The 13,342-nt window shown below is 36.5% G+C and overlaps 1 protein-coding gene across 3 annotated transcripts in view; it reads left to right on the top strand.

Annotated features, from left to right (window-relative positions):
- The window catches only part of CD2AP (CD2 associated protein), a 103,751-nt gene extending 96,293 nt beyond the window's left edge, over positions 1-7,458 (top strand). For all 3 annotated transcript variants that reach the window (XM_019949849.3, XM_019949851.3, XM_019949850.3), the window contains 2 exons: positions 512-575; positions 4,500-7,458. In XM_019949849.3, coding sequence (XP_019805408.1) covers positions 512-568 — 57 coding nt within the window. In that variant the 3' untranslated portion in view covers positions 569-575; positions 4,500-7,458. The remainder of the gene's footprint in view (positions 1-511; positions 576-4,499) is intronic.
- Positions 7,459-13,342: the final 5,884 nt, after the last annotated feature.

The raw sequence follows: 13,342 nt of genomic DNA, 5'->3' as shown, positions 1-13,342 counted from the left end.
AATGACTATATAAAAATATAACAAGGGAACCTAGAAAAATGAAAACATGAGTTACAGAAGAGGGATTGTTGGCTGCAGTTTTTTGTTTATTGGTTTGGATTTTAATGTAATAGTTAATTTAAAAAAAACAGAGAAAGATATGTAAAGTCCAGGTTATTGTATTAAAAATTATAATTTGCCTTGCATTGTGACATATTTTCACATTCATTTTCCCAAATTATTTGGGCTGTGTGTCCTGCCTTGGAAATGGATGATAACTGAATATGGAAAATTACCTGTATTCACTTAAAAATTTCTTTATCTCAAGTTTGCCATGATTTTGCTGTGTTTTTTAACTGTTGTATTGAATCATTTCAACTAGAGAATTTGAATTTTTTCTCAGTCAATATGGCTGTTTCCTTTCAAAGTTTTCCCTATGTTCTGGGATATCAGGCAACAGATCCTATTAACCTTAGTCAAATATATATTGTTTAATCGGAAGACTTAACAGTAATAAATACTTTGTTTTTAGGAAAGAACTGGAAAAACTACGAAAAGATTTGGAAGAAGAGAAGGCAATGAGAAGTAATCTAGAGGTAATTCATTTCTTCCAGCATTGAGATTGTAGTCAGCATAAACTAGACATGTTTTTTCCAACCCAACTGGGTGATTGGTTCCACTACAAATTATGCTATCCTGCTTTAGTTGGACACTCCCTACAGCTTGGTCGCCATTTAATTAATCTCTTGTTGACTCCCTGCCACATTCCATTCATTCATTCGGCAACTGTTTTTTGAGCACTCACTCTCATAGACACGGGGCACAAGGTATATACACTCATGAATAAAGCAAACATGGTTCTTGCCTCTTAAAGGTGTCTAGTTTTAGATCTTTTGCACTCAACACTCCTTCTTTCTTGAGCTATAGTTCTCTTTTCTTCACAGTTAAACTTTTTTTTTCTTTTTTTTTGCCTGGGGGCAGGGGTGGTGATGGTACTGGGATGGCTATAGATTTGCTGACTTTAATTTCTCACTGAATTGAGTTTACTTTGTAGTTAATGTCATCATCTTCACTCTCTGCTGATGACTGACAGTTTCAGAGTGAGGAAACTAGGGTTTGGAATGATTAAGTCAGCAGTGGAGCTAACATTTTTAATAGAAGCAGCCAGACTCCAGAACCTTTGCTCTTAGGGATTAAGTTACACCATTTGAACCAGGAAGTCACTTACCCTCGTTTAGCTTTAGTTGTTGAGATAATATGTGTGAAGGTATTTGGCAGATTATCAAAACTCCATTTTTACTCTTATATCTGACACATAACCTTTATTGGCACTCTCCTTTCTTTCCCTGAAAATACTCAATTTTCCCCTTTATTCAAAAAATAAAAAGCCCCCTTTTAGGTCTAGCTGCCCTCTTGATCTGTATTCTCTTTTCATTTGCAGTTCATTTGTTGCAAAAAAGAAAACAAAACAAACAAACAAAAAACAAGAAAAGCATACATTTACAGTCACTAATTCTTCACTTTTAGTTCAGTCCTGAACCCCTTGCATTTTGGGTTTACTGATGGCAACTCCTATGTCTCTTCGGTTTCTACAGCACTTCACATTTTTACCATCACCACCTTTTCAAAGTATGTCTTGGTGTATGTGACCCTGCATTCTTCTGTCTGACTTCTCCATCTCTCCTCACCTAAGTGAGGTGTTCCTTCAGTGTTGTGCTTAGGCCTCTTCTCTGTGCATTCACTCTTGGCTCACCTGTGTCCAGGAGTATCATAATTAGCTCTGGTGCATTTGCCATTGAAATCTAGTTCTTCTTTTCCCAGCTTCTGTCCTGAGTTTCCAGCTATTAGACTCCCTGGATGTTCCACTGTGAACTTAGACTTAGCATGTCCCCTGTCACACGTAGCACCTTCTTTTCAGATTCTGATTTTCTGTTTGTGTTGAAAGTTTGTTGCGCTTCTAGTCATGCAGATGTGGGACTTCCGTCTCTTCTAATTCCACTAACTTTTAGGCCTACTGGCTGTACTCCCTAACCATTTTCTCTTTATTCTCACTGTTTCTGTCCTTTTCTCATGCTCTTATCTTCTGTTTAGCTTGTTGTTTCTCTCATTCTTATCTTGTCTTCCCTTGCTCAGTACTTTCGAAAACTTTCTATTGCTGAATGAAGTTCAAACTTCTTGACTTGGCAAATGGGGTCTCTTATGTCCTGGTCCTAGTTTATCTTTCTTTCCTCACTTACTAATCCTCAATTGTCCCTTACAGTTAATTTGTCTGCATTTTTACTCTTACTATATTTTCATGGATTTTCCTTTTGTCTCACTTATCATGCCCAAGTTCTGTAGATTCTCAAGGCCCTGCTCAATCACATTCACTGAGTTGGCCACCAGTCTTCTGATTAAAAGCAGTTTTTCTTATTTCAAATTCATGTTTAGTTTTGTAAGAGAAGAATAAGTAATAATTTTCTGTCATATCACTATTCACATTATGTACTTATTTTGCCCATCTTCCATACTGTTGGAGGTGGGACCTTTTTCTGTTTCATCTTTGCCCATAGCTCCTAGCACAGTGCTATATACATATTAGATTGCTAACAAATTTTTGTCAAACTAATAAATGTTAGAAGATAGATATTAAAAATATATCTTCTAAATATATGTTAAATTCCCAGTGTGCAACATGGTAGAAATTGAAAAATTAAAAACAAATGTTTTTTGACTTTCATTCCTTATATTTTATACATAACACATATTCATATATGAAAATAAAGGAATAAGGTTAGCAAGAGGAACTAATACAATACTAAATTTGTATATATGACTTAATTTGTCATAAAAATCATGGAAAGAGTCAAATGAATTATTTGTTTCTTTTTTGAAGAATTTCATTTGATTATATTTTCCCAGCAAAATCAGCTGTTACTTAGCCTCTCACTGACCTGTATTATAAATTTTTTTTTTGGTGGGAAAAGTTCAATACTTAATACACTTAATAAGGCATTAGAGTCTTAGGATCATATGTTTAAAAGAGAAATTATATTTCTCCCCAAATTAAAAGTAATACTTTGAACTACTATAACATTAACATTATATAGTATTAAATTATACTGAGGAGTGGTACAGAGGACTAATGATGAACAATGAACATAAACATGCTAGAAGAGAAACTCCAGCAATGCAGGTATTTGCCAGATACCTAAATTTATGTGGCCAGCAGCAGTCTGTGAGGAGTATTACTGACTGCGTGCAGGGTTATTCTCCACCCTGACCCTCACCCCACCCGCACTCCCTCTTCTACCAATTTTTTTTTCTTTCTGTTTTCTATGCATCCTCGCGCACTAAAATTCATGCAGTGGTTAATGTATCTTTGGAATAGAGATGATAATAGCGCATCAGGCTGAAGATTGAAGGTATTTTGTCTCAATCCAGTGGTACTAACATGTTTGGCTAATAATCATATTAGTCAAAGAATAATATCAGGAAAGATCCTGGAATCAGCAAACCATTCTTGAATGGTTAGGATCCCTTAGGAGATTGTGAGCTTATTGAAATTATACTTTTTGACTGTAGCAAAATGCTCATCATTTAGTAGTGATCTATTTGTCAGAAGTTAGCCATAACATGTATTATTTGTATGCATTGTTGGGGAGAGGGATGATGCTATCAGGAGAAGCATCATTTCTAAATGTTTCTACATGTAATGCAAGGTCAGAGATGATCAAAATACCATGTAACTGGGAAGAGAGTACAAAAACTGCAGCCTTTAAAGCCTTAGACCTTACCAGTACAAGTTCGGCATGGAACCACTGGCATGGTGTTTAATCTCTTTGATCCTCAACTTAGTTATTTGTGATATGTCAAAGTTAAATAACTCTGTAGTTATTGTGAAAATTTAATGAATTTTTCTAATTTTCTTCTAACGTTTCTTAAATTGTGAACTTCTGTTAAGCGAAGAATGTCTTCTACCTAACAGTGGAACTATTTTTAACATATTGACTGCATTTTATATATATTCCTGGGCTTTAAAGGCAATTTAATCTAGAACATACTGTTTACAGTTGAGAAAGTTGAGACCAAGTGAGGTTAAGTGGCTTACTGATATCACCTAAGCAGTAAGTGAAAAACATAGAACTAAACTGGTCCTTTTAAAAAAAACAACAACATTCTGTATTGCCCCCTTTGTTTAATTATAGGTAGGGGTACGTTTCTTAGTTTGGTTTCAAGGATACTCTTGTTTTTTGTAGGGCTGATTTTCTTACAGATCTTTCAAATGCTCACGTTATTTAACATTGTTCTGGGTGAAACAACTGTAGCTGCTTTTTTGTTGTTGTCACCTGTCATTTAGGAACTTGCATTGTGACATTTTCATCTGTTGAACTTTTTAAATATTTATTACACCATTGGAAATTGGATTTCAGAATGGAAATCAAAATCTGGAGGCTTGAAATTATGATCAGCTCTTCATGACATAGGATAAAATAAATAAACTTTTCTAAAGTAAAGATATTTTATCTGTTGCCATTTAGGTGGAAATAGAGAAGCTGAAAAAAGCAATCATGTCTTCTTGAAGTGACGTGCACCCAGTGTTCTCAGTGTTCCAGGGATTCAGAAGCAACACTATGAACTTCAACTGACTTGTTACTTAAAAATAACAAATGCTGATGTCGTGATAAAGAAATATGCGTATATGAACTATTATATCTATAGAAAAATGTAGGGGGAGGGTGAATTTTTTTTTATATATTTTGTTTTGCCAATATGAAAAAAAAGAGGCCTTATTTCTTATGTGCTGGGATTGCAAACTCTTTTGTTTAGTTTGCTTGAAAATACTACTGAATCTGTATAAAAAGGAAAGAAAATTCACAATAGTTTTTTTTATTGAAACTTGTAGTATTATTTTTAAAGAGATCTATACTATAAATATGGTGATATCTTTACGAATAATCTGTAAAATATACCATTTGAGAGGGACAGTTTAGCTTTATAGTAACTATAGTCACTACTTTTCCCATAAAACATAAGGGATATAAACTTTGTATATATATATTTTTTATGTTTAGCTTCTTACCCAGGATTACACTGTTGTGCCTGTTTGTTTGCAGTTTGTGATACTCTGGGTGATGAAATAGGAGTTTCCTAGCTACAAACCAGATTACTCACCCGTGCATATAGTAATAACTGTAATGAACTAATCAAAATAATTTCTTCAACTTTTGGAATATTTTTTTATTGCTTGCACTATAGGATTCATAAAGGAATTTAGTTAAAATGTATTGGATTGTTAAATATATTGGGGAAAATATGAGCTATATTTTAAATTCATTAGGTCTAAGGAACTAAAAATGTCAATTTAACCCTTAACTTGTTGTGCCTAGAAACTACAGCACATATAATATGCAAACACCAGCCTATTGCTGTACTTTTCTGTTTATTTTACAGGCTCAAATGTTACTCATTTCATAATCTTGTGATTTAATTCTTCATGCCCCTCCATTTGATTTTTAATAATGGTAATGTTAGAAAAACAAAACTCCAGAACTTTCAGAACTTCAGTATGCAGTTTCATACTTTGACAAGTTATCATTATGTAAATACTCAGGTTTTACATTGTGTAATTTACCTACTAGACTAAACTAACGGGTGGAGATATTTGGGGCTGTCATTTAGGTAACCAGCTTTATAAAGAGTGTTTAGTAGGTCACAAAACGTAACATCACAGCTTATTTAAAACCAAATAGTTGGCCATATTCAAAATGCATTTTCACAAAGTGGGTGAATAGCAGTTTCTTCACGGTCACTTATGAACAATTGAACTTTTAAAAATGTTATCTACAGATAATATGTCTCAAAATATGTGGGTTTATATTGAAAGTAGAAAATTTGATCTTTTTTTGAAAAAAAATTAGATTTTAAGCTTTATTATAGCAAATGACTTTCAGATTTTGAGTACCATCTATCATGCTTCTATTTTGTGTTCTTTAAACCCCCAAAGCAATATTTTTCCTTTAAATTTTAGTTTTAAAATACTGAAATCTTGTGTTAATGAAATTCTGTCATATTGTTTCAAATAAAAGTGAAATAGAAAATAATAGAAACTCCAATACATAATTACTTAATGGTAAATTCACAACTTAAATTAGTGCTTTTGGGGAAATCTGTGCATTAAGTATGTACACTCTAACTTCTTAAAGTCCTTGGGCTCTCCTGATGAGGTCACTGCTGAACAAAATTGTTTATTCCTGTTCTAGTGTTTTTAAATGACTTGTCAAATGAATGATTTCTTTCTTCTTAAATAAATTAGGTCTTATTTTAACATGAAAGTCTTCAGGTAGAAATAAAAACAATGTACCCTGGAAATCACCCTCCAGCTTTATGACTGGAAGATCTGATTAAGTGCTCCCTCCTCACCCTAGTAACGGGGTAGGGGAGTTACCAGCAGATTTCAGGCTGTTCTTAAAGTTTTTGTTGGTCATTTTCTCACCAGTGCATAAAATCAAGATGGTCATGAGTACTGAGAGACATTTAAAGTGTTTGCTTGTATACTCCTCAGTCAGAATTGAAAAGTAGTTCAAGTACTGTGTCTCTATTTTCTTGCCCTTGACCAAATAGTAAAGAAAAGAAAACCAAAATCAAAGGGAAAAATGATTACTTTAGCAATTTACCAGTATTTGCTCTTGATATAGGAATTTTATTAATTCCTGTTTATAAAGTTCATATCATAAAATGCTATGTAATTATATAGCTTTTACTTGGGGGTAAATCTTTCTTTTTTTTAGTGAGTGAGTATGAATTACAGAGTAGAGGTGAACAGCATGGCATCTGTCATTGCCAAATTGGTAATGAATGTTTGCTATTCTTTGAAAAACATAATATTACTAATTTTCCTAATTATATTTCAATATTAGGAGTATTGTGTGTGTGTGCGTGCGACCACCAAGCTTTGGTCATACTATAAAGCTGTTACCTCTTTACAAAATCTAAGTCTGAAGATAGGAAGAGAGAATGGGCCTGGTGTAACAGAGGATTCTCTTTTTATGCTTCTTACTGTGATCACAGAAAAAAATAAACCCAAGTGCTCTCTAGATGTGTTGGTAAACATTTTATGCTTGCATTTAAACTTGAAATGTATGAAAAGAATGAGACAATCAGTTCAAATCAGAAATGAGAAGTGTTAAAATTTAATGGCCTTGTTTTGCTGTAGCAATAAAATGACCAAGTGCAATGACTTGATTTAATAAAATCATCTTTTAAAAGTTGCTGCTATGAATATTTTTAGCCATAAAATTTTATCCTGTTGTAGCCTGACTTGCCTTCAGTAACTGTTATGTAATGCAGTTGGTGTTGTGGTATTCTAACATTCCAAAAAAATAATAATATATATTTATGGAGAAACTCAAAACAGTATATACTTCACTGACTTGTTTACAGGTGCTGTAAAGCGTGCTTCTCCCTCAAAAAGAAAATAAAGAATAGTATTGCCAGTTGTGTCAGTCTTCATTGGTTATTTTTCTTTAACTTCAGCATATGCTGATTGCAGAGTATGATGAAAATTATTTTATATTACTTTGAGTTTTCCAAATAAAAGAAACAATGTAAATAGTAAAATAAAAGCATTCAAAGTTCTAGACCTATGTGACATTTACTGAACCTTTGTGAGTCTTTTCTTTCTACCTGGAACTGTGAGATGATAATTCCTACCTCACAGGATTATTGGGAGAATTTGAAATGATTTATATAAAGTACCTTATCTTGCCATAGAGTAGATTTTTTTAAATGGAAGCTGCTGATTTACTCTTCTCAAAAGCACCTTGTGGTGATGGATATGATGTAAATTAGGCACATGAGATGAAGAGAAAAGGCATAGTATGTCCTCTCCCCTTGATTTGGAATACAGCATCCCTTTCTTTGGAGGAGATACTGCTTTCATTTGTATGATATTCGAAATGGAGCTGAGAGTACTTTGCCCAAATTGAATTATTGACTCAGAGACTGAGATTTTAAACATTTGAAACAAAGAGCTAGTCTCAGCATGGGAGCTCTCCACAGTTACATTTTTCTGTCATCTGGAAAAAGCTGATTTGGAAGAACTAAATAGAGTATAAAGATATGGAGACAGAATTCAGAAGGATTTTAAGACTGATTACAGTCATTCCTGAAGCCCCACTACCCAGCCATTGCTTGGTTCCTTAAGCATAAACCTGCACGTAAACTTTTTGGTTTCTGAACTTGCGACTGGATGTCCTGCTAAATATAATACAAAAAACAAGATACAGTCATCCCCCCTTATCCACGGCAGGTACATTCCAAGACCCCAGAGGATGCCCGGAACCGCAGACAGTACTGAACCTCACATAATACTATGTTTTCTCCTATACATACCTGTGATAAAGTTTATAAAGAAGACACAGAGATTAACAACTAATAATAAAATAGAACAATTATAACAATATACTCTAGTAAAAGTTATGTGAATGTGGTTTCTCTTATTTTACAAATATAATGCCTTTTCCATCCTAACTGAGCACTTGCCACACACCGTGGCCCTAACTTTTGCAGCTTGAGGTGCGACAGCACAGCTAGCCCAAATCTGTTTCCTTCCCGATTTCGTGGATAGAAGATTCTTGCCATAGGTCTTCGCAACCTCAGCATGTGATTTTTTTTTTCTTATTGTGGAGAGCTTTCACTTTTTCACTTAAAGGAAGCACTGTTTGTCATACCTGAATTGCCAACATCACTACTCTTGTGCTCTGGGACCATTATTAAGTAAAACAAGGGTTACTTAACACAAGCACTGTGATTCTGCTCGTCTCCTAAGTGATGAATGGGCGGGACACGCTGGACAAAGAGGTGATTCACGTCCAGAGCCGGACGGCGTGGGATCATCATGCTACTCCAAGCGGCGTGCACTTTAAAGGTTATGAGTTGTTTATTTCTGGAACATTTCATTTCATACTTATGGACTGCAATTGACTGCACGTAACTGGAACTGCAGAAAGCAAAACCGTGCATAAAGGGGCACCACTGTAGAGTCTGGAAGACATCAAGGCCCATGTACTCTTGCTGAGCACATACATGACTCCAGGCTTTCTAGAAATCGGGAAGATTTGAATCATGGAAAGGAATAAGACAGCACTATGAAGCAATATGGAAAATAAGTGTGGCAAGTCGTTTAAGTTAAAAAAAAGTAGTTTGAAAATTTCTACTTGCTTTTTATTGGCTTTTACAAACACTGTGCATAAATTAAGCCTTGCAGGCAAATGATGGTAAAGTTTTGGGTTGTAGAGTTTTAGTGTTTGAGGGACTTTAGAGATTGTCTAATGCCTGTGCAGATGGTTTTGTCTGAAGGAACAATTTTCAGATTTAGCCCCATTGTAGGAAGTAAAAGCGGAACTCACATGGGTCTATTCGACTTGCCAATCAAGGTTCAAGAGACTAGACTGTTGGGGTGTGAAAATGTTTTTCTGAATCCTAACAATTATTGCTTTTAGTTTTACCACTAACACCTTTATTGTAAATATGCTTGTATAAAAGGAAAATAAATTTAGAAATAGGCAACAATATTTTTTGTATAGAGCCAATAATTTTTTTTTAATCACAGAAGGTGGTGTGGTTTTCATTTTGCGACTATTGGGTGGTATTCTTTTCTATCAGCTTATAAGTGGTCTTTATTAGCTACATTTCAGTTCCTAGAAAATTGTGTGAATAAAGTTATGAAAAGTAAAACTATATTTTAAGTGCAGTGAGTAACTCAATTCTTTAATAAGGGCAATTGTTAACATTTCATGGTATAGTGCATTTTTAGAAATATTACTAAACATTAACAGAATGCAAATACAATCTGACATGACATTTTTACTCTTATTCTCGCCCTTGAAACTGACTAAAGACAATAAATAGAATGAAAAATCGACTTGATAGATTGAAAGAGATTTAAGGAAATCTGTTTCTCAAATAAGGAAACAACAACAATTTATAATAAAAATACCTCCCAAATGCTTTGAGATTTGGAACAAAATGAGGACAGCCTGAAGTCTGACATAAGGCTCCCCAGACCTCATTCCAGATGCTGATTCTCTGAAATGTCCATCTGATGGTCTTAGACCCGAATCCTCTACAACAGAATGGAGCTGTGGAACTGAAAGGGAAGCCACACCAGCTGTAAGCCCTACTAACTTGAAGGCTGAAAACCGAGGGGCTCCCAGGAAAGATAACAGGTTTGATGACAGGGTGTTTTAGGTAACGGTCCTGAATTAAAGCTATCGTTATCTCCTGCTCCTCTGCTCTAGTCAGCAAATAACTGACACCAGTCAAAGGTGAGCGATCAGGCACCACACACAAGCATCTTTATAGGTGCATGTGTTATAGTTAAATGTATTTTTAAAAAATTGTCCTGGGGCTTCCCTGGTGACGCAGTGGTTGCGAGTCCGCCTGCCGATGCAGGGGACGCGGGTTCGTGCCCCGATCCGGGAAGATCCCACATGCCGCGGAGCGGCTGGGCCCGGGAGCCATGGCCGCTGAGCCTGCGCGTCCGAGCCTGTGCTCCGCAACCGGAGAGGCCACAACAGTGAGAGGCCCGCATACCGCAAAAAAAAAAAAAAAAAAAAAAAAATTGTCCTGAAACAAAGGCTTGATTTTGCAAACAAAAATCCCTATGTCCTGCGGGGGGGGGGGGGCGGGGGGGGGGCGGGGGGGAGGGAGGATTGACAAGATTTACAACACCAAGACACATTTTTGTTAAGTTACGAAACTTTAGGATAAAGAATGAATATTTGCCCAAAAAGAAATAGAAATTTTAATTGACTGATTCCACCATAAATAGGAAATGTAATTAAGGCTCTACCACGAAAAAAGACAGCAAGGCCAGAGGGGATCATAGCTGTGTTTTAACTGCTTGATTTAAAGTAGTCAAAACTGTAGGTGGAAACGTCCCCAATTTATTTTATGAATCTAGTGTAACTTTAATATCTAAACCTGATCACCACAGACCAATCTCACTTGTAAAGATTTGGTGTGAGGAGATTTATCAACCTTAATGCATTACATGAAATGATGAGTTAAAAATGGTCATACTGGGACTTCCCTGGTTGGGACTCCGTGCTCCCAATGCAGGGGGTCCTGGTCAGGGAAGATCCCACATGCATGCCACAGTTAGGGAGCTGACGCAACAAAATAAAATAAATTAATTTAAAAAAAAGTGGTCATACTGACAGAGCAGGGTGGGGTAGGGCCGAGCATGTCCTTTGCTGGGAGTGCGGTGCAGGGAATACAAAGATAGTTTGGTACCAGTTACTCCTCCTGCCTTTTCTTTCTTCTTCAACTATTTAAGGATTCAAGTTGAAATAGCTTCCCAGGACTAACCACTATCATGTCAATTATTATAAAATAGCCATGCTTCCAGAGGCTCTGTATTATGCTCTTAAAATGCTTTTAACAAATTTGTTATACTGGGCTTTAAGTAGTCAGTTTAATTACCCTAAGGTTTATAATAAACGTATCTTTAGTCTAAAAATAGGCGTGTATGTATTGTGCTTTCCATGTACCAAGCACTGTTGCATGTAATCTCCATCTAAATCTACCTGTGTATCTATATATCTAACTATCTCAACAATTTGATGTCATAGATACTATTATTATCTTTTGTTACTGAGTCCAAGCTTGTACTGCTCCCCACAAAACAGGCCAATAAATCAGGAGAGATGAGGTGTTGGGACAAGGAATAGAGACTTTATTCAGAAAACCAGCAGACAGAGAAGATGGTGGACTAGTGTCCCAAAGAACCATCTTACCTGAGTTAGAATTCAGGCTTCTTTTATACTAAAAGGGGAGGGGGTGTGGCTGGTAGCTGCAAACTTCTTGGTGCTGGAATCCTTTGTTCTAGCAGCTGTGCACATAGGTCTGGTCATAATGTTCCTATAAACCTCCAACAAGACAAATATTATTCTCTGTTCTGCAAATGTTTAATGGAAAAGTGTTATAACTTTAAAGGTCAGAGCCCTGAGACTAGGCTATCCTGTATATTTCAGGCTATAGGCAAAATTCTTTTACAAAAGGTGCAAAGCCAACATGAGTGAGCACAGGCTACAGAGCACAAGGGTTAGAGCTAAAGGAATAGATCCAGTGTGGAGTCAGGTTTGTTCTTCTCTGTTACCCTTTCACATATGAGGAAACAGGCTCAGAGAGGTTAAGCAACTTGGCCAAGGCCACCCAGCTAATAAGGGATGGAGCTAAACCTAGGCAGGCCCATTCTGAAGCCTGTGCTTTTGATCATATGCTCTCTTTACATAGATAATATGTAGAGAACATTCTTTGTAATCCTTTATATTTCTTTCGAGTATCAAATTTTCCTATCACTAAAAGAGTTAGACTAAATAATTTACAAAGTTCATTTTCAGTGATCTCATAGTCTGTTTAGATTTCTCTGTGTGACATAAGTTAAGATTTGGGGGAACATTCTTTGTTTCTTGATGTACGTCTTTGCAAATTTAAATGATTTTCATGGCTCTTCAGCAGACATGAGAAACAAAAACTCTACTTAGATTCCCTACAGAGATTAAATGACCACTAGATGGCAGTCAAATGAAGCTCAGCTTCTCCTGAGCAGCTTGAGTAAACCTCAAATACAGGTAGAAGCGGCAAATAACAATTGCAGAAGGTTCCAACCCACTGAATTCACCCAGAACTGGGACACAGCCACTGCACTCCCCTAGCTCCCTCCCCGCTAAGTTCCACATGACAGACTGAAAAGGGTTGACGCTTTGGAATCCGACAGATCTGGCTTTGAAAACTGGCTCTTAAAGTTAGTAGCCATGTGAACTTGGCAAGTCACTCAAATCTTGTCACTTCCCTTATCTATAAGAGATCTAAAAAAAAAAAAAAATCATTGCTACAGTTTAAAGCCTTTCCCGTGACTTCCCTGGTGGCGCAGTGGATAAGACTCCATGCTCCCAACACAGGGGACCCAGGTTCGATCCCTGGTCAGGGAACTAGACCCCACATGTATGCCGCAACTAAGAGTTCGCACGCCATGACTAAGGAGTCCACCTGCTGCAACTAAGGAGCCCACGTGCTGCAACTAAGGAGCCCACCTGCCACAACTAAGCCCCGGCACAACCAAATAAATAAATAAAGCCTTTCCCTCTGATCGTGTACTCAGAGAAGAGAGAGAAAGGGGGCACCAGGTGCTTCACATTTTTTTCCTCTAAGAGAATAACCACATCACAACAGCAGCAACAAAACCATTCTGCTCTGTTTGTCATTCCTTGTTGGATGGTGATGCTCCTTTGACTCCAGGTTGCTGCCATATCCTTGGCCCTTCCTCAAACCTGATTGGTCATTTCCTGCCCTTGGTTCTCTGGGAACTGCTCCTGTT

This window comes from Tursiops truncatus, chromosome 10 (genome assembly GCF_011762595.2).
Source record: "Tursiops truncatus isolate mTurTru1 chromosome 10, mTurTru1.mat.Y, whole genome shotgun sequence".
In the NCBI taxonomy this organism is placed as follows: domain Eukaryota; kingdom Metazoa; phylum Chordata; class Mammalia; order Artiodactyla; family Delphinidae; genus Tursiops; species Tursiops truncatus.
This window is presented reverse-complemented; position numbering and strand designations above follow the sequence as displayed.